Raw genomic sequence first — 22,304 nt, 5'->3', positions numbered from 1 at the left:
ACTTTACTCAGGATGATATCTGTCAAACCATTAAACATTAAAGCAGCTTCGTGTAGGTATATAATAATAGCTGTAAAAATTTAATTTGTTTTCTTATTTTTCTGTCCAAACATGCGTAAGCTATTTGACAAATTTATTAAGTGTAATTTTCTTCGTGAACTATAAACTAAACGGTTTCTGAGTATAACTATGTATTTTCATTCAAAACTGCATTATATTACCGTACATAGCATTCTTTTATTACAATAAAGTCGAAGAACAAGATATATATCATAATTTCATTTCATTTAATATATTTATTTTGCCTCATTTTATATATTTACAATATCTGTATATTTAGTAGTAGTAACTTCATATATATTGCAATCAAGAATATAAAAGGGATCTGTCAACGTTTAGTAATGCATATACCCATGAGATGTCAGCACTGCAGTAAATGTATAACCAATTGCAGATTTTTTTATAAATTTGATTACATCTTTCAAATAATTGAGTTATATGAAAGACTGTTTGATCTCTTTATCCACTATGCTACTGTGCTATATATAAATGTCCCTATATATTTTATAACAAAATTTAAATATCTGTATATTTAGTTGTAGATGCTCTCATCCATATTATAATATAGTACATAAAAGGGATCTGTGATAATTAGTTAAGTAGATTTCAGCGCTATGTTGAGTGTATTATTGTTTGCATAACGTTTATGCCTTTCATACGTATTCAGATTTCCCACATCTTAAAGGTTATATTAAGGATTCATCGCTTTAATTGTTAAACTACTATGTTATACATAATATAATACGAATGAATTAAATAAACAAAATAAGTGACACAACATATATTTTAGGATGTTTAATCTATCTATAGCAGTAATAAACTATGTTTTGAAGTAAGTTTATTTACAATTTTCTAGCGATTCATAATACCTTAAACCAATGTTACAAATTTACAACCTCCCTGTTCGATCTTACACATAACACAGAGAAACTAGATAATAAATTATAGAAATTTCAACTAGTTTAAACTATCCTCCTTACAAGCAAACGATTAATTAATCTATATAACTCCACGTATGTTCTTTTCCATTGGCAATTTGTATTTAAGAATTAGAAAATACGTGTATGTACAAAATTTTTTTTAATAGTAAGCTCTGAAATTATCTTTGTTTTACGTTAATATTAGACATGTCAAAGTTTATAAATTTAAACATTTCCTCAATAAAAAAATTGCACACGCTATAACAATATATACAGGCATAATAAATTATCCATTACTTCAAGTGTGTCTGCTTGAATTAAAATACATTAAAATCGTAAGTAAAACATCAATTATGTATCACAAATCGTTGTATATAGCCAATGAGATATTCTAAAAATAAAGCGTTATTTCCAGAATAGTAGATCGATAATTTGTTCTATTAAAGAAATGAAGCATTTATCCACCTAAGCATTTATACATTTAGCCCTAATATATAATCAGATCTTATTCGCTTTGAAGAAACAAATATCCGTATTGTACAATTACTTCGGCTCACTAAAAAGAATCAGCGATTTTGTTTGAAATTTTGAAGGAATATTTGAACAAAAATGAAATGGAATTCTTTATATATAAGTATTGTAAATGAAATGAAAATCACACCTATAAGATTCACATAGCATAGATTCCGTTTTAAAAGGCGGAAAAACTGAAATCACATTACAAACATTGACATTTGAAAAACGTTAGGAAATATGATGCTTAGAAACTAGAGCAGAACACCCGCAAATTATTAAAAACCAACAAAATAGCCTTTTTGGGTTGCTGCATTTAAAAAAAATATATTATATATATATATATATGTATATATATAGCTGATATTGAAGCTAGTTTTATGATGTCCATGGTGTTACTATTAGGCTTTAAAATGCACGAGATAAAAAAGATACAACCCAAAATTACTTCTACAATACAAAATATATAAAAATTAAACAGAATACGTCGGCCCTGGTGAAAACAAAACCGAACTACGTAAAATAATAAGTACAGCCTGGAATTGGGTTCCGCAAGAATGAGGTAACTAGGTGTTTTCTTTTTTTTTGTTTTCTTTAAGATCCTATAATACTACCTAAATTATATATCGGAACGTAAAAACATGGATTGCATAACTATTCATTATAGTCCCACCACTCTTTTTCATATCCTTCATGTACATGCTCAAGCAATACTTTTCTTCGACTGTCGCAATACCTGTAAAATGAAAGTTTACAAAATAATTACCTTTTGGATAATTCAGAAATTCTTTCAAAGATCGATATTATTCACTCTACAATTAACCCCCCACAATCTATATCTTAATATGTTGTCTGTAAAAGTTTAATATAACATAAAAATAATTCAAGTGTATTATACAGCCAATAATGAATTTATTGTATAGATACACAATATTAAGGGGATAATCGATTTTTTGATCTGAATATTTCAACATTTTTTCGTCTAACTTCCGTCTAACTACTCTTTCGACAAAGTACAGAACGTTGCTTTACGCAACCGATTTTACTCGCCGATTTACAAGCACTGCGAGTAAAATTTTCTCCTTTTCTCTTTAGAGAACTTACTGCATCAATTTGTTGGTTCAGAAATACAAAATAATAACGAATCTCTCAATTCATTAATATGGATTTTTTGCATCCAATCATATACATATCATCAGACACATGGTGTACAAAACGAGCGTTGTGCACTTTCAAAGAAGTCTTTTACCAATTTTAAAAATTATGAATATCATGGAGATAACAATTGATTTAAAGATTGGATTTTTTGACGCCCTCGCAAGTTACCTGTCCATAATTCTTTTATTATTTTGTATATTCTTAAAACATTCAACAGCAACTGAATAAAATTGATTATAAAAATATTTTTAAGCACTTAGAAGAAGAGCAAAAATCTAAATAATCTAAAGAAGAATACATCATTAAACTAGTAGTTTTTGTTTACCTGTATTTATCCTGAACTTTCTGTTTAATATCAGCTAAATTCTCAGACGTAATATCCCTCTCCAAATATTCAGACAAGGTTTCAGTGGCACTCTCAAGATCTCTTTGGTTGTCTTCAAAAATCACAGACTGATTATTTTTCTGTAAGTAGTATGCAAATACGTATGTATACATGAGAGTTTGTCTGCATTGGCAAAGGATATCAACAGCTCTTTTTAGAAACTGTACTTCAATCCAGCTCATATTGTGCTGTTGCATCTCTTCCATTTTTTCTTTCACTGATGCATACAATTTATGTTCGAATTTCAGTGATGCCATATGATTCATGTATCTATTGCAATAAAAAAGATAGCGCTGCAAAGCAGAACGGGATCTCTCTTGAGCATCTCTGGCTGCTTTTGCCTCATCTTCATCATACCTGTAAAAAGTGATAACAAATTACAATTCAATATATAAGATTGAAATATACCTACCTATTGCAGTTATACCATGAACTACCATGGGGTTCCCAAGGACCAAGGCAAACCCAACAAAAATCTGCTTTACAATTCTGATTTTTGCAAACCATATGATTACAACCTCCATCTTTCTCTATAGTCACATTACACTTAGGACATTCCTTTGTATTGGCTGCTATCCAGTTACTAGTTTCAGAATCGTCATCACATTTCTTAATCCATTTTTTCAGTAAATGACATTTTACTGGATCATGCCAATTTTCACCACAAGAGAAACAAAATGTATGATTACATTTGCATGTTACACGATGTGGCTCTACATATTGGACTTTAATTGCATTACTGCAGTCAGGAGATGGACACCATCTCAACAATCGATTACACTGAAAAGTCACTTGCAATGTATAATAATATTAGTACAGATAGTAGTTATTATTACCTCAACAAAGCTGTTTGTAATTAGGTGTTGATACTTTAAGCGAACCTTGGAATCTCTCACTAACCGCATTACACTTGCATCATCAACTAAAATGTCACAACCATGAGCAGCACATGCTATTGTTTGTCCAACACCTTCTTCCATAATCTTTGTTGTTAAATACTCACACCAACAGTGGACACAAAATCTATGACCACATTCAAGACCAGTCATATGCTAAATTCGAAACAAACATTATTTATACTCTATACATAACTATTATTTGTGAACTTACAGAAGATGGTAAAAGCATAAAACATATTTCACACTCTTCCATACCATTTGCTGCTTTTTTAAGAGGCTGTAACGAATCTGAATAAGTTAGTTTGCATAAATGATAAACTTTAAATAATACCTTAGATCTCGACGTAATATTTAACTTTTTAAATGGATTGATGACTCGAGCTTCATTAAATAATTGGTCCTGATCTCCATCATAAAACCTCTCCATTAATTTTTCTTTGTCCCATCGAAAATGATTTAACAAAATGCGGGTTGTTGTCGCAGGAATCTGTAAATTGAACCCAATACCACTATAAACCGTATTACGTAAATAAAAATACGTTTTCTTTGATGATCAAAATATAAAATAATGATTGTCAAGACAAAATAAATATTACAATACCTCTACAACAGAATTAACATCCTTTATGGAATCCACCATATGTTGCACAATTTGTTCTGTACTTAGAACTTCATACGGATAGTCCTCACAATCATTTTGAATCTCTCGGTGGCCCGTGACTTCAACTTCCATAGCAAAATCAACATCATCACCGCTGGATTCGTTTCCTGAGTCAACGTCATCGTATGTTTCTTCTTCAGAGTCCATTGCTTTCTTATGATAACAACTTAACACAAAGTAAATAAGTTATTTTATATTAAGCTTTTTCTCTCAGGGAAATAAATAAATTTAATACTATAACACTCCTCAAATACACATCTAATGTTGCCAACTGAGACCATTAGTGATAAAACTGACAGTTGACATAACCCTGCCATACATCCGTCAAAATAAAGCAGGATACAAAGTTAACTGTTCCTTACATCAATGTTATTCATATCTCTGTTAGATGGCATTCTGTATTAAATACAAATCTATGATTTTTTAATTTATCGAAATAATTTACATACCCGCACTCACTGTATACATGTACTGATATGTATATATAAATATATATACACAGTATATATGTACACAAATATATATATATATATATATATATATATATATACTTAGAGGTGCGCAAAATCTTTTGCGCAGAAATTTTTATTTGAGAGTTGACCTCTCATTAATTGGCTTTAAAAGGAGGGTGAATTAATACAATGCGTAAATTAGATGCTCACATGATTTTAACATAGACTGCGCACACTCAACTTTCAATAATTCATTATAATTTGGACAGGTCAAATAAAAACTAATTTCAGGCTACGATAATAAGTGAAAGTTTGTCACATCAAGGTCATTTATGATAGAGTTAAATCATCAAAAATCTCTATCATTAATCAGAAAAGATCACTGGTAAATGCGCACCAGCGCGTACGCAGATGACTTTTTATAAAAAACTATACCAGGAGATATACACTCATATATTAAATCAAATGTGACTTTTTAAAAGTTAAAGCCTTTATAAAAGATATGTGCAAGCCAATTAAATAATCTCTTTTATTTAAAAAATATTAATGAGAACTAATAATAATGATGGAGTTACGTAAACTTAAAATATACTGCGCAGACGCGGAAGCCATTTTAGTATAAAGCTATATAAAACAAGTGGGAATTGCACATAGTAAAGTTTATTACACTTTTAATCAGATTAATATAATAGTAATGAGATGTGTTAATGACATTTCAAATTCCATTTCTCAAAAATTTCTGTACTCATAAAAAATTTAATACAAAAACATATTTAACCTTGAAAGCAATATAGAGTCTAATTTCCTTTGAAATTTTCAATAGAATTTCCTTACGAACTACTATGTTAAGGTCGATATTCGCTAAAGCAAATAAAAGACTAGTTCTATGGTAACGATAATTTTGCAACGTTTCGTAAAAGAACTAAACCTGTATAGCCGGTTTTAGCCTCAATTTCAAATGCAGTCGGTACCCTCCGACCTCTATAGTTTGGATATGGGATTTTTTTTGCTGGGCAGCGAGTAAAAATGTTTGAGAATATATCCTTGAACAGTTAGACCTTGGGAGCATTGTAAATAGTCTCGTGAAAGGAGCAAATACGTCATCGATATTACATGTCGTCACACCGATTAACAGCTGACGGCGGCTTGTCATTGGTTCAGAATTGTATTCGGCGGCCATCTTCTAATGATCATGTGAAAGGTGGCTCTAAAGGAGAGATAGCGCCTGTGAGAGAGGCTAGCGGTACGTTGTTCACCGAAAATGTCCGAACGGTTGGCGAAGCGCGGAGACCGAGCGCTGTCGATCGTAGGTTCTGTTGTATGACATGAAGACAACGCGCTTACTTCCAAAAAAACGCTTATAATTAACAAACTTTGCGTGTATGTGTGTAAATAAAGTGAGAATCTAATAACAGATAGTGCAGGCAAACATTTTAACCCTATAAATTTTGTGTATCGAAGGAACTAACAATAATAGAGCTTGTACAACGTCAAGTGTTCCCCACGATGGCGCTATGGCCGCTTAAACAAGTAAGGAGTAAATCCGCCTTAACCTCATTCCTAGTTTTGTAAACAACAGCAAAATAAAAAATCTCGTTAGAAGGAGATATTCCATCCAATTTTGTGAAAAAAAACATTAATTATGTGAATAAAAACATGGAATACAGCTCTCTGTTGACATATTTGCCAGATACATTTTTCAAGAATTAATTTTTAAAAAAGCAGCGCAATGAATAATCATGCAAAGAACAATTCAAACAATTCCTCCGTTAATAATTTTTCAAACAGTACCAGTAATTCAATTAATAGTAGTGTTAAACAAGAAAGACAAGATGATCCTGAGATCAGAGAGTTGGCGGCTAAACTTGTTGAGGCTAATAAGGCTAAAATGGCAGTACCTCAGAGAAATCAACAAGCTGTTACCCAGAATGTGAATCTTTTAAATTTTTTATCAAGTGATAAACCTAAACTGAAGTCACCGGTTCAAACAAGTTCCAGTGATGATACAAAAAACATTGATGAAGAATCAGCAAAAGGAAGATTTGGATGGACTTCAATGGGTAAAGTACATATACCTTATATAGTTCGTGCCGGTGAGAATTATTGTGCTGTTCGGATGGTTGAGATGAAAGTTCTCAATAAGTGGCTAAACTATTTGCACCAAGATCTTTATAACTGCACAAATATCAGAAGTTACTACATAACTGAAGCAGAAGCGCGGCTTTTAAATGAAATTAATCTTAAACATTGTGACCATCAGTTTGGTAGAGAACAATTTACATCAAGAGACTTAATAGTGAGACTATCAGATGCAAATGAGTTCTACCAATTTTTAGGACATTGCTATCATAAACTAGTGAATACAATTGAGCCTGAGATGCCAAATCGATGTGGTTTTATTCGAATTAATAGGGAATCAGTAGTTCCTTATACAGTGTATAATGATCAAAAGTATGTTCCCTTATTTTATTTTGAAGGGGAAACAGAGAACCTTAAACAGCGAGCTGATAAGTTAGAAGGCTGGGACCTTTCATATTTAAAATTTTGTTGTAAAGTTCAAGGTATTAGAAATGAACTTTTTGCACATGACTCTTGTTCAGTGATTAGTTTAAATGACATCAAAAATTATTTCCCCCCGGGGACAATGTTTGAAGACTATTGGCCGAAAAAAAATTTGGATTCTTCTCAGCTGTTAATTAGTGGAAGAACCAATGCACCTCAAAATGTTCATTGGACTAGGCAACCTGCAGCTCCACCAATTACTGCTCATCCTCCTCCAAGTCCAAAACCAGCAACTCAAGCAAAAGCAGCAACTAATGGGCCGATTCATAATGTGCATGTTTACTCAAACAATTATGCAATTGCTGGAGGGCAACCACCTTATCATGCAGCTCAACCAAGAGCTGCCACTTCAGCTGTTAGGGCAAATTATCCAACTCCTTCCACTAGACACATGAGACCAGGATTCTATGCTAGTATGGGACAAGCACCACCACCTCCGTTAGTTAGATCAGCAGCGTAAGTACAATATCTTTCTTGTGTACAACTTTTTTTTACAAATTATTCATATTTGTTTATATTTGAGACAGCTATTACCTATGTGTATATGCCAAATTATTTGATGCATTACCAAAATAATTTTTGTTTATATTAGGAAGGCAGTGTTCATGGTTTACAATTTATTATATGTGACACATAAAAGTATAAATTTTTCAACCTACATTTATAACCATGAAAATTTGCTTAAAAGTGCTGAAGCTTTAAACATTAGCTGTGTTATATTATTCAATCTGAACTTTTTTCCTGGATAGTTTCCCAATTAATCCAGCTCCCATCTACACTCAGAGATTGGATGATAGTTCTTGGTGAGTTTAATGAATTGGTGTTTTGAAAAATTAAAAACAGGTGGATTACAGGGTGATACAGTGTTGTATGTTTGATGGCAAAAAAAATGTGTGAATGTTCGTAAATGTTTGGAATAATGTCGTTTATTAATACAGTGGTTACAACATTTATGTTTAGAACAGCTAACAATTTCAATGTGTTCTTAAAAATGGTATATGTCACCTTAATATTTTTCTTTATGTAAATAATACACATAATAAACAAAATTATTTACAATTCAAGCAAAATTATGAAATATTCAGCTTTTATATTTTTATATATTATATATTATATATATATATATATATATATATATATATATATATATATATATATATATATAAATCTATATGTATATATATATATATATATATATATATAAATCTATATGTATATATATATATATATATATATATATATATATATATATATATATATATATATATATGATTGGTTAAAAACAGTTGTGTTATATATGTTAAATATTTTATTGAGTGGGGAAAATGGGGTGGCTTTTTTTGTTGGAAACATCAAGGAATTGTTTTTGTTTTCATATAAGCAAAATTTTCATGGTCCTATTCTGAAGAACTATAAAATATAATATTGTCGATTTAGATAAATATTTTTCGTATTTTAGTTAAAATTAGTTAATGTTTCTTTTTAGGATGGGACAATATAATGCCCAAACAAAGGCTGCAAACAGTTTTATGGTGGTTGAACCTCAAAACAATTATCATCAAGCTACATCACAGGCTAATTATCCACCTCCTCCACTTTTGCAACACATGAATGGAGGAATAACAAGATATGATGTTCCTCAGAGGTACTTATTTTCTTTAAATTAGGTTTGAATAATTTATATAATTTCAATCCGAATGGAACTGACTTTAACGTTTGTGTTTTTTAATGCTTTTCCATTTATTTTCCCGAATTGTTGTTTTTGTATAATGTGTTATTAGAAAATCTACCTTACAACAGTTACTTAAAATGTCAGATTTCTGAGATTGATGATTCATTTATTTATTTATTTCTGACCCAGATATTGAAGGTCAAGCATTTTTTTACATACCACTATTTTTTAGAGTATAATTAATACTATCAGTATAAACATCATATTGTATGTACTGAATGTTTCAACAACATAAGGAGTTTTACATAGTTCTTAAGCAAATCTAATACTTTTCAATAACGGGGTCAAACAACATAAGTATAGATACCTACAGTTATTTCAAACAAATGATTTTATATATATATATATATATATATATATATATATATATATATATATATATATATATGTATTATTGTTATATATCTTCTTTCTTTTTTTTAAATATTAATGCACAAGGTTAACAACTCTAATCTCTGTATTGTCAAGGATGTTTGTTTATATACCGTTAATAGGCAGGTTTTTTAAAATTATTTGAATTGTAGGGTAGGCAATAAGTAACTTATTTGTTTTTCTTCTACATAAAGTTAAACTAAAATTTTGGTAATCACATTTAAATTTAAATACAGTAACATATTGATTCAATTTATTCAGTTCTTAAATAGTATTAATATAGAAATCCATTATTATTTTAACAATTGTTAATTAATCACCAAAAAAAAACAACGAAAACATGTTACTACATTTAATTTTCACAACTTATCCATTATCTTTAGCTGTTCACTGTTTAGCTTCTATATTGTTGCATAACCAGGCAAGAATGTTTATAATCTAAATCGTCCATTGTCTTTTACGATAATTGAACTGTGATAAATGAAAAATTCTGCATGTTGATTGATAAGGATTTTAAAAATATGTTAGTCACTTATTACCAACCCTGTTATTCTTTCAATTTTGTATAGGTTTATTCATTTTATTTTTTTTTTAGTATTAAATAATATGCATAATCCATAAAATTAGATTGTTTATTACGAAATATGTTCTTTTTTTTTCAGTTAGAAATATAAATACGAAAAACGGTCTGAACAAAAAAAGGCATCCCAATACAGTTAATTCTAAAGAAGTTGAAAAGATTTGGTCAAGAAATACACAAAATTTTTCATTAGAATAGCAAGATTGAAAATTTTTACAGAAAACTTTTAAACTATGATTCCCAAAGTGTATATCATAATTAATAGATAATGTATTTAAGTTATTAAAAATGAACAATATTTTTAAGTAGAAAACTTTATTACAACATTTAAAGTGAACGAAATTTTGTTAAAACCATGTTTCAATAAATAAATATGTAAAAAGTGGTATAAAAATGTTTTTTATTCTCTATGTAATATTTTATTTAAAATTGATCTATCATATTTCATTCACAAATGTGATTATTAAATTGCAAGCATATGTCTAGCTAATCAGTATATAATAGTCATAATTATAACAATAAATTAATTTATGGTAATCCAAAGAATTTGTAATAGTAAAGTTTTACACTTTCTGATGTTCATGTATATTCCTCTTTTAAGTTCTTTGAGAGAAATAACATTCCCATTATGATTAATTGATACTAATTTATTAGGGTAATCCATAAATTCGTGAATTGTTTCTTCTATTGTATTTTATCAATAGATTTTAAAAGCATATTTTTCTGCTTCAAATTTCTTTTACACAGTGACATTGGTGGGAATTTCGTTGAATTTATGGAGTGTTTTCTTCATAAATTCGTCAGTATCTCATCTGGCATAATCTTATTTTGAGTAATTTTAGCTTTGTATATAATTAATCAAGTTGGAAGAGGGGATGGGTACTCCCCAAAAGAATGACTATGGAATATCACTGCCATAATCTTTTTACAGGAAGCTTAGCTTTACTGGAAACTATAGTTTGGCTATGTAATTGAATAATAGTATATTAGCAAGTGAATGGCTGAACTATCGAAGTTATGGATCACTCTAATAAAAGCCATTGTAACCAAATTATCTTTAAATAACTGCTGTTTTAACTCAGTTCAAATTTAAAATAGCTTATTGTAGATATTTATTTTAGCAGTTATGGCACAAGCCGGTCCTTAGATCAATTAGTAAACCAAAATCCAGCTCACCAAGCATCATCTAGGACGCAAACGACTGTGGCATCACCTCAAGACGGTAGTTCGGCAATCACTAATGGCAGATCGTTGTTGAGGAATACCACCGCTAGAAACAAACTTTTAAATTTGCCAGAATCGCCGCCTACAACAGCAGTTGGAACAAACATTCCATATAAATTACAAAAGGCTCAGGTGCAGGGAAAGACACTTAATTTGATAAATATGAAAGCGAATGTGTATTCGGAACATTTGGTGACACTTCAAGATTTGGTGACGAATTTTTTTAATGGTGTACCTTTACAAAGTTGTCAACAGGTCATGCAAGTTCTGGGCATAGAAATTTATAAGGCTAATCCGTAAGTTAATAAATCATTTTTTACTTATTAGATTTTAGTGTGAGTCAAGTACTTATAGTCGATTCTAGATCATTTATCGTTTATTGTGATAAAATTTCTTATTGAATTTTTCTTCATTTTTAATAATCTTGAGCACTTTCGGGATATTGAAATTTCAATACGCTTTATATATTTTTTAGTAGTATTATTTCGTCCTTGTATAGGAGGTTCCAATATTACTATCAATTGACACTATCAATATTATGCATTTTTAAATCATAATAAGGTGTATATATAAGAGAGGGCGGATACAGATTTATTTATTTCCGTTGTTGTTATTGGGACTATAATATTTCATTATTTATTCTGGTGTTTGTTTTTGTGAAGACATTTTTTGGGCTGTGTCTTTTTAAAAATTATTATACAATGGCAAACTCTTCTAAGTTTGATTAAATTATTACCAGAGTCAGCTAGAAGAGTTTAAATATGAGGAAAAAAGGTATGACATTTTTTGATAACAAGAATTTCCATGTGTAAGGTAATTAATTGACAATGGATGTTAGTTAAACGTTAATTATTTATTCTTGGCGATAATACTATGGTAAAAATTATGATTAACATAATGAAGTTGGATTTAATTGGAAGACAAATAAAGTAGTAAAAAAGCAGAGAATATCAGAGAATGCATTTCAAAGAGACAAATCGAGAAAATAAGAGTTGCGACTGATAATATTATTTCATCATATAAGCTTGTCGGAAATATATATTTATTATTGTTTCAGAGGCCAAATGCAGGTATTATTAGAAAGTGGTAAGTGTGTAAATAGGAACGAGCCAATACCTTTAGTTCAAGTAAGGAATGTGATAGACTTTATGCCACAGTTAAAATATATGCTGAATGGTATGGGAACTGATGTAGCAGCTAAGCGACAAAGAAACAGCTAGGGGTCAATGATTTGGAGGCCACCATGGACAGATGATGTGCCACCTAACTTTGTTTCATTGCCACCTAGTTTTGATGTACCGCTTAGTTGTGAGGAATCGCCTAGTTTGGATGAGCTCCATGCTATGGCAGAAAGTTGTTTCACTAGAGCGATGGGAAACATATACTGGGATCAAATATCTAGTTATTTCATAAACAGCACCAGCTTGATTCAATACCACCATCATTTTAAAGATAATGGTGTTGGAGAGGATTACAAAATAGGGAAAAGAGATCCGGCGTGCAATTGCTATTGGTGAGGTACATTTTGCATTGCTCCAACAAAAAAATAATAAAAGAAACTTGAAAAGTTTGTTCCTATAAAAGTGTATAAATAAAACTTAAAAAAGACCTATTTAAAGTGAAGCGTTTTGTAATATATGGTTTGTGCTGATTTTATTTTTTTACGTTTACAAATTCTTGAGGCCTGTGTATATGTGACATGCATTGCAGATATTTCCATTTAAATTAATTAGCTTTATTATTTATTTGACTCAACAATTTAGACTATCCAAAATCTTAGTTTCACACATACTTTTTTAATTTTGAAATTTAGCAATAAATTTCTCAATAATATATTTGTTTTTTTTTAATCCATCTCCTTGATTTCTTACATTCAGAAGAAATGAGCATTTGGTGATTTTTATTTTTTATTTAAAACAGGGAATCTCAATTGGAGTATAACCATTAATTGTCATTTTTATATTATCTAGTAATTAATTTAAAGACAAATATCTGTCTATACCATTGGTTACTATATTTATTTATTTTAGATAAAACTATATTATATCTAGTTGTTAAAAAATTATGTGAAGTGTCCAAGGTAGGGGTTAAATAGAACTGCATAACACATTTAACTTATAGTAATAGATTGTTGTTTTTTTTTTACTTTTTTTAAATTTCTTTTCTTGTTGGGGATAATAGGAGATCTGATATATGTTTATTAATTGAACTTAAAAATTTTGTTCTCTGCCTGTGATATATCAGCAGATTTACAAATCAGTATTTGAAAACCTTGGGCTAAAGAATTACCTTCTGAAATATCCATATTTGCATCATAAGATACTTTATGATCAGAGACATGTTTCTTCTAACATCTTAGCTAATTTCCTTTAGTGTGATGTTATGTGATAGATGTTTTCTTGTACATATATATATAAATACCTATATTTTATTATTATTATTCTCATTATTTTCGTTAGTACAATTTAAAATGAAAAATAATCAATTAATATTGGATAATTTATTTATACACTCTTTTATATTTGTTGAAAATTGAGTTATATTATTGTAATACTTTGTCGTCATATTATTTATTTACGGAGTGTATTGCTAATATTAATTATTGCATTTTAAAATCTGTACTAACTTGTTTTTATTCGCATATATCAACAAAAATGTTTAGTTTATTAAAAATTATGTAAGTATAATCTGTATACAAAATGTAGTGTATATAACATAAAATTATTTCTTTATTTAATTCCGTCAGACAATTACTTTTTATTATACTATAGTGTTTTATAGTCCATATACAAATTGTTAAATTTTATTATAATTTTTTATATATTATCTTAGAAATTGTACATAAACAGTTAGTATATGGTCAATATGTGATGAAAATTATATAAGACGGTATATGAAAGTTTGAGCGATTTTCCAGTACATAGACCAAAAATCTAAGTTTAAGTATACATGGTTACATTTTTTATTCGATAATATGCGTAAAACTTTTTGTAAGAATGTAGTATATTGTACATAAATAAATTATTTGACCTTTTTTTCTCTCGAAGCCTCTGGGTCTCTGATTGTAAAGACTTTTTGGGTGTGTTCTCTAGACTAATACCTAATTGGTATTTATTTTGTATCAACAATTACGAAAAGATTTTCTCTACATAATATTCAACTTTTAAACCAATTCAATAAATTAAGAAAAAATCGACATTTTTTGGATATTTGCCACATCAAATATATATTTTACTGTTTATAAGGAAATGTATTTGATATTGTTTCGGTTAATAAAGAAAAGATATTATATCATTAAATATTTTTTGGCAGATCTTTTGTTTCATAATATTAGTAGACTTAATGTTACTATATGATGTAAATAGTGAATCATTACTCAAATACATCTTTTAAGTTCTATTACTAATTTAGTGTTTCACTCCTTTCCTTTATTCTAAACCTGAAATTTATATATATTTCACACTTTGGGCTTCATAGCTATAGAGATGGCTTAATAAACAAAACAAACATATATATATATATATATATATATATATATATATATATATATATATATATATATATATATATATATATGTATATAGGGGGTTGCCTAGTATCAATATATTATAAATCGAAGTATAAGTACGGATTTTCTTAATGAAAATTGAGACTGATATTTAATCCCTACAGTTTGTTTTAAGTCATCCGTAATAAGACCGGCCTATTATTTTTTCACAATGTTTAGTTGATTATGGGCTATATAATTACTGTTATTGATTGATAGATGGCGACAGTAAAACATTTTTAAAATTAGATATTTAAATTTTTTTGTCAACAATTACTCATATATCTTGCTCTTTATAACACCCTATTCAAAATATCTCTCAAGAATAAACTCATAGAATTGCACATGCGTAATCATATACTTCATAATATAGATTTTCATTCATGAAACATTTTCTTAATATTATGAATGAAGTGTAGATTTGAAATATTTGACATGTTCTATAAAGTAGATTGTGGTTTTAAAAACAAGGTACATCGTAAAATTATAAAAGCACGCATACAGTTAATATATAAAAGATTGCGTGAATAGATTTTGTTTATTTGATATTGTAGTCGGAACTATGAAAAATATTAATAGGTAAGGTGCTGTTGAAGCGAACCCTTGTCTTAAATTAAACAGAACACGTGTTACAGGATAAGGAAAGAAAAAAATAAGAGGAAACTAGCGCAGTAATAAATTTGCATCAACCCCCAAATCGAAATACAAGTCAGCTGTGTGCGCCAACCAAAGTGCGCGATCAAGTAATGTGGTGTTGCAGGCCAGTAAGAATTTTGCCGCTGTAATGGATAGAGTGTTAAAACGCGTGGGCCTATCAAAAAGAACACAACCAGAAAACGATACTCATGTGACAGCTGGAGAGAACGTCAAAATACGTCGCAGGAGACGATCTAAATCACGCAGAAGGGTTGTGAATGGGGATAATAATAAAAAATCTCGCGGTATATTTAATATTGATTGGGATGTTGTAAAAGATTGCAAATCTTGTAAGTCCCGAGCTATCACCAGGAAGTTTTGCAGTAAGAAAACAGACAACGAATTGTATAGGTCCAATAGCTTCAAATTCGAACGGTTTATAAGAAACAGCGACGATTTATCACCAATTAAAAGAAAAGTAAGTACTCATAGTATAAACCTACCCCAATTTCGACCTTTCTTGACATAATCGCCCCTACAGGTGGCCAACAAAAAATCCCCAATTGTATTTTACGTTAGAATTCATCAACGAACAATCAAAATACAATCTACAGGTAGTTTTAAAAAGAGAATCAATTTATTTTTGATTAACAAATCATTCTCAGAATCTGAACGAATTCATCTCGGATTTTCCTCTGATTCACTTGTCGGAATGTCTCCTACAGTCAGTGACATCGAACATTTTTATCCTTGATAGATATGGTCAAGTATAATGATCACTTTGTCTGTGATAACCTTTTGTTTCATGAGGTCAACAAATAATGAAGGATTTACTTGTATTATCTATATTTAATTAGGTATATTATAAATGACCATCTGCTTATACATGCATATTTTTTCGTATATACGAGGTTACGTTGAAAACATTTTAATTGTTTACATAATCACATAAAAGTCCAGTAGAATTCAGCTCAGTTATTACAAATTAACGGTGTTTAATTTAACATTGTAAAAGCTCTATTATTTATTGTAAACATACGTTTTCTTTAGTTATATCGCAGTTTCGAATAACAATAACTCCAAATGAATTAAATAAGCACCAAACATGTAACAATATATTTATGAAGAGATAAAATATTATTTAACCTTGTATATTATCTATATACTGGACTACTGTGATCTTTGTATTGTAAATAAATGATATGGAGATTGGAATAATTGATATTTAAGTTCTAATTGTATAAGGAAACATTTCATTAATTAGAACTTCGTATATATGAATATTGGAGAAAAAAGATAATGATTTTATCTCACCCTGTTTATTATTTAACGCGGTCTCTAGAAAATGACAGTATGTAGATGATTCCTTGTTTTCTACATTTTAGGCACTAATTGAATGTGGAAGGCGATTTTCCAACGAATTGGTGAGTATATGTGTGAGATCTGTCGTGATGTTTATGTTATTCTAAAATACTAGCTGAAAAGTCCCTGATATAAAACCGTTAAATGGTTCTCCAGGATTTGTTTATAAATCTCATTTCTTAAACAAAACATGCATTAATTTTAATTAGGCTAAATATCTTTTCGCAGAGTCGCGTAAATAACTAATGGTGAAATACGGTTAAGCAGAATTCTGAATAAAAAAATAAGTTTTGAATCCCTTGAATTATCATCGTTTAATCGAAAATTCTTCGCATGAGACTGGGGACTTTTCAGCCACTGATTGATCTATCCTATACATAACAAATAGAGCATGAACAGATATTTTTATAAACGTTTTATATCGTGGTGAAAAAGAAAACCCAATAAAATTCCACCCCCACCTTTATGGGTTTCTTTCGGGAAATATTCTCCTGATATTGAAATTACGCTTTGGTTGGCAATTTCAATTTAAAATTCGTAGCTATCGTCAAATACGGAATCGATCTCCGAAAATTCCGCATCAACTTTGTAAAAATGTTCGCGATTAAATCAGTCGATACACTCTGGTAATATGTAAGAATTTTCTGCTTATTGGGCGTGCAACGTACTGCAATTTAAATCATCAATCTATAATCACTTTTTCATAATCGGGTGAATTGATGAAATACTATGATAATAATTTTTGGCTAGTCTAACGCGAAATTAATACGGAATCGGAAAAAATACGACCAGCTGGGACATAAGCGGTGATAATCTGGCCAAGGGGAGTTTAGTTTTTATTGAGGGGGGATATTTGACCACATAGTGGACATATTGCAAAGCCATTTAGTAACATTATTAGTTTAACTGGACATCAATCACTATATTTTGTAATTATAAGGTTATCAATAATATGTGTTGTATATAGAAGGTTTTTACGATAATTTTGTTTATTAACATTGGAATATATTTAAAAACAGATCCCGTTTAATATAATAAAAATCAAAATATATGTATTTTGAGTTGAAATAAACAAAAATCCATGTAAAATTACTTTAGAATTCATAGTTTTTAAGATATGTGACATAACCCGAAATCCATTCGTTGTTCGAAAATACACTTTTCGTTATATAACATAAAAACTAAACGTTGTACGAAAATTGTTATATCCCTATTCGATTCCTCATAAAATTCTTTATAATCCGTGACATTTTCAATATCCTGCAATTATTTGATCGGAAATGGCTGCACAAAAAATGAAAATGGCAGAATATCGCAATTTTTGGCGACTATATATATGGAAAAAGTGCTAAAATTTTTCAGGTCTCGGATAAAGGTAAAAGTCTCAAAATATATGTATTTTGAGTTGAAATAAACAAAAATCCATGTAAAATTACTTTAGAATTCATAGTTTTTGAGATATCTGACATAATCCGAAATCCATTCATTTTTCGAAAATACACTTTTCGTTATATAACTTAGAAACTGAACCTTGTACGAAAATTGCTATATACCTATTCGATTCACCATAAAATTCTTTATAATCCGTGGCATTTTCAATATCCTACAATTATTTGATCGGGAATGGCTGCAAAAAAAATTAAAATGGCAGAATATCGCAATTTTTCGCGACTATATATATGGAAAACGTGCTAACATTTTTCAGGTCTCGGATAAAGATGAAAGTCTCAAAATATATGTATTTTGAGTTGAAATAAACAAAAATCCATGTTAAATCACTTTAGAATTCATAGTTTTTGAGATATCTGACATAATCCGAAATCCATTCATTTTTCGAAAATACACTTTTCGTTATATAACTTAGAAACTGAACCTTGTACGAAAATTGCTATATGCCTATTCGATTCACCATAAAATTCTTTATAATCCGTGGCATTTTCAATATCCTGCAATTATTTGATCAGAAATGGCTGCAAAAAAAAAATGAAAATGGCAGAATATCGCAATTTTTCGCTACTATATATATGGAAAAAGTGCTAAAATTTTTCAGGTCTCGGATAAAGGTAAAAGTCTCAAAATATATGTATTTTGAGTTGAAATAAACAAAAATCCATGTAAAATTACTTTAGAATTCATAGTTTTTGAGATATCTGACATAATCCGAAATTCATTCATTTTTCGAAAATACACTTTTCGTTATATAACTTAGAAACTGAACCTTGTACGAAAATTGCTATATCCCTATTCGATTCACCATAAAATTCTTTATAATCCGTGGCATTTTCAATATCCTACAATTATTTGATCGGAAATGGCTGCAAAAAAAATGAAAATGGCAGAATATCGCAATTTTTCGCGACTATATATATTGAAAAGGTGCTAAAATTTTTCAGGTCTCGGATAAAGATGAAAGTCTCAAAATATATGTATTTTGAGTTGAAATAAACAAAAATCCATGTTAAATCACTTTAGAATTCATAGTTTTTGAGATATCTGACATTATCTGAAATCCATTCATTTTTCGAAAATACACTTTTCGTTATATAACTTAGAAACTAAACGTTGTACGAAAATTGCTATATCCCTACTCGATTCACCATAAAATTCTTTATAATCCGTGGCATTTTCAATATCCTGCAATTATTTGATCGGAAATGGCTGCACAAAAAATGAAAATGGCAGAATATCGCAATTTTTGGCGACTATATATATGGAAAAAGTGCTAAAATTTTTCAGGTCTCGGATAAAGATGAAAGTCTCAAAATATATGTATTTTGAGTTGAAATAAACAAAAATCCATGTTAAATCACTTTAGAATTCATAGTTTTTGAGATATCTAACATAATCCGAAATCCATTCGTTTTTCGAAAATACACTTTTCGTTATATAACTTAGAAACTGAACCTTGTACGAAAATTGCTATATCCCTATTCGATTCACCATAAAATTCTTTATAATCCGTGGCATTTTCAATATCCTACAATTATTTGATCGGAAATGGCTGCAAAAAAAATGAAAATGGCAGAATATCGCAATTTTTCGCGACTATATATATTGAAAAGGTGCTAAAATTTTTCAGGTCTCGGATAAAGATGAAAGTCTCAAAATATATGTATTTTGAGTTGAAATAAACAAAAATCCATGTTAAATCACTTTAGAATTCATAGTTTTTGAGATATCTGACATTATCTGAAATCCATTCATTTTTCGAAAATACACTTTTCGTTATATAACTTAGAAACTAAACGTTGTACGAAAATTGCTATATCCCTACTCGATTCACCATAAAATTCTTTATAATCCGTGGCATTTTCAATATCCTGCAATTATTTGATCGGAAATGGCTGCACAAAAAATGAAAATGGCAGAATATCGCAATTTTTGGCGACTATATATATGGAAAAAGTGCTAAAATTTTTCAGGTCTCGGATAAAGATGAAAGTCTCAAAATATATGTATTTTGAGTTGAAATAAACAAAAATCCATGTTAAATCACTTTAGAATTCATAGTTTTTGAGATATCTAACATAATCCGAAATCCATTCGTTTTTCGAAAATACACTTTTCGTTATATAACTTAGAAACTGAACCTTGTACGAAAATTGCTATATCCCTATTCGATTCACCATAAAATTCTTTATAATCCGTGGCATTTTCAATATCCTACAATTATTTGATCGGAAATGGCTGCAAAAAAAATGAAAATGGCAGAATATCGCAATTTTTCGCGACTATATATATGGAAAAGGTGCTAAAATTTTTCAGGTCTCGGATAAAGATGAAAGTCTCAAAATATATGTATTTTGAGTTGAAATAAACAAAAATCCATGTTAAATCACTTTAGAATTCATAGTTTTTGAGATATCTGACATTATCTGAAATCCATTCATTTTTCGAAAATACACTTTTCGTTATATAACTTAGAAAGTAAACGTTGTACGAAAATTGCTATATCCCTATTCGATTCACCATAAAATTCTTTATAATCCGTGGCATTTTCAATATCCTGCAATTATTTGATCGGAAATGGCTGCACAAAAAATGAAAATGGCAGAATATCGCAAATTTTCGCGACTATATATATGGAAAAGGTGCTAAAATTTTTCAGGTCTCGGATAAAGATGAAAGTCTCAAAATATATGTATTTTGAGTTGAAATAAACAAAAATCCATGTTAAATCACTTTAGAATTCATAGTTTTTGAGATATCTGACATTATCTGAAATCCATTCATTTTTAGAAAATACACTTTTCGTTATATAACTTAGAAATTAAACGTTGTACGAAAATTGCTATATCCCTATTCGATTCACCATAAAATTCTTTACAATCCGTGGCATTTTCAATATCCTACAATTATTTGATCGGAAATGGCTGCACAAAAAATGAAAATGGCAGAATATCGCAATTTTTCGCGACTATATATATGGAAAATGTGCTAAAATTTTTCAGGTCTCGGATAAAGATAAACGTCCCAAAACATATGTATTTTGAATTGAAATAAACAAAAATCCATGTTAAATCACTTTAGAATTCATAGTTTTTGAGATATCTGACGTAATCCGAAATCTATTCATTTTTCGAAAATACACTTTCCGTTATATAACTTACAAACTAAACGTTGTACGAAAATGGTTATATCCCTATTCCATTCACCATAAAATTCTTAATAAGCCGTAGCATTTTCAATATCCTGCAATTATTTGATCGAAAATGGCTGCAAAAAAATTGAAAATGGTAAAGAAACCAAATTTTCAGGACTATATAGAAAAAGTGTTTATATTTTTTTACTTTTCGAAATATATGTGTTTTGGGGATAAAGAAACAAAAATCCATGTTAAATTGCTATAAAATTTTTAGTTTTTAAGATATGAAAATTGATTTTTCAATGCATAATCTAAAAACTAATCCACGTAATTTTTGTTAACCTGTGACTAGTATTTCTACCGTAAGTCCTGCTAGGCGTGCACGCAGGTTTTCGCCGTATATGAGGCGTCAAATTCAATGAGTCATTGAAACATATTTATACTCAATGTAGAGTTTCACGTGGGACGACATAATTGGTATTGCACATCGGCAAACAGTGACCATTTTACATTAATGTGGTTGAATTTAGTAGATGCAGGATTGATCCTCCTCAAAACATGAGTGGTTGTGATCAAATAACTTAACATTTCATTGCTTAGGTTGATTTTTTCTGTTGAATACTTTAGCGTACAAATGACGTTCATCTTGGGACAGA

General features: G+C 29.4%; 3 protein-coding genes across 8 annotated transcripts in view; 2 read left to right on the top strand and 1 right to left on the bottom strand.

The window, feature by feature from the left end:
- Positions 1 to 826: 826 nt before the first annotated feature.
- On the bottom strand, positions 827 to 4,890 carry LOC143197168 (E3 ubiquitin-protein ligase ariadne-1). 2 transcript variants are annotated; one of them, XM_076405398.1, is made up of 7 exons: positions 4,537 to 4,890; positions 4,267 to 4,422; positions 4,147 to 4,212; positions 3,873 to 4,088; positions 3,449 to 3,816; positions 2,977 to 3,393; positions 827 to 2,229 (listed from the first exon to the last, which is right to left on the bottom strand). In XM_076405398.1, exons 1-7 carry the CDS (start codon positions 4,741 to 4,743, stop codon positions 2,148 to 2,150), a joined length of 1,512 nt encoding a protein of 503 aa, XP_076261513.1. In that variant the 5' UTR covers positions 4,744 to 4,890; the 3' UTR covers positions 827 to 2,147. The 2 variants fall into 2 exon arrangements, with proteins under 2 accessions (XP_076261513.1, XP_076261512.1); XM_076405397.1 differs by having other exon boundaries at positions 4,147 to 4,422; positions 4,537 to 4,883.
- A 1,440-nt stretch (positions 4,891 to 6,330) lies between these two features.
- On the top strand, positions 6,331 to 14,924 carry LOC143197163 (uncharacterized). 5 transcript variants are annotated; one of them, XM_076405385.1, is made up of 5 exons: positions 6,331 to 8,066; positions 8,360 to 8,413; positions 9,097 to 9,255; positions 11,419 to 11,814; positions 12,576 to 13,351. In XM_076405385.1, the coding sequence occupies exons 1-5, from the start codon at positions 6,778 to 6,780 to the stop codon at positions 12,736 to 12,738; spliced, it is 2,061 nt and encodes a 686-aa protein (XP_076261500.1). In that variant the 5' UTR covers positions 6,331 to 6,777; the 3' UTR covers positions 12,739 to 13,351. The 5 variants fall into 5 exon arrangements, with proteins under 5 accessions (XP_076261500.1, XP_076261499.1, XP_076261503.1 ...); XM_076405384.1 differs by having other exon boundaries at positions 11,416 to 11,814; XM_076405388.1 differs by lacking the exon at positions 11,419 to 11,814.
- An 808-nt stretch (positions 14,925 to 15,732) lies between these two features.
- hwt (SH2 domain-containing adapter heavyweight) overlaps positions 15,733 to 22,304 on the top strand; it is a 60,282-nt gene continuing 53,710 nt past the window's right edge. The window contains exons 1-2 of the mRNA XM_076405381.1: positions 15,733 to 16,179; positions 17,087 to 17,125. Of these exons, the coding sequence (XP_076261496.1) occupies positions 15,850 to 16,179; positions 17,087 to 17,125 (369 nt within the window). The 5' untranslated portion in view covers positions 15,733 to 15,849. The remainder of the gene's footprint in view (positions 16,180 to 17,086; positions 17,126 to 22,304) is intronic.

This window comes from Rhynchophorus ferrugineus, unplaced genomic scaffold (assembly GCF_030347505.1).
Source record: "Rhynchophorus ferrugineus isolate W39M unplaced genomic scaffold, kcgeb_rfMv2 rfM5, whole genome shotgun sequence".
Lineage (NCBI taxonomy): Eukaryota > Metazoa > Arthropoda > Insecta > Coleoptera > Curculionidae > Rhynchophorus > Rhynchophorus ferrugineus.
This window is presented reverse-complemented; position numbering and strand designations above follow the sequence as displayed.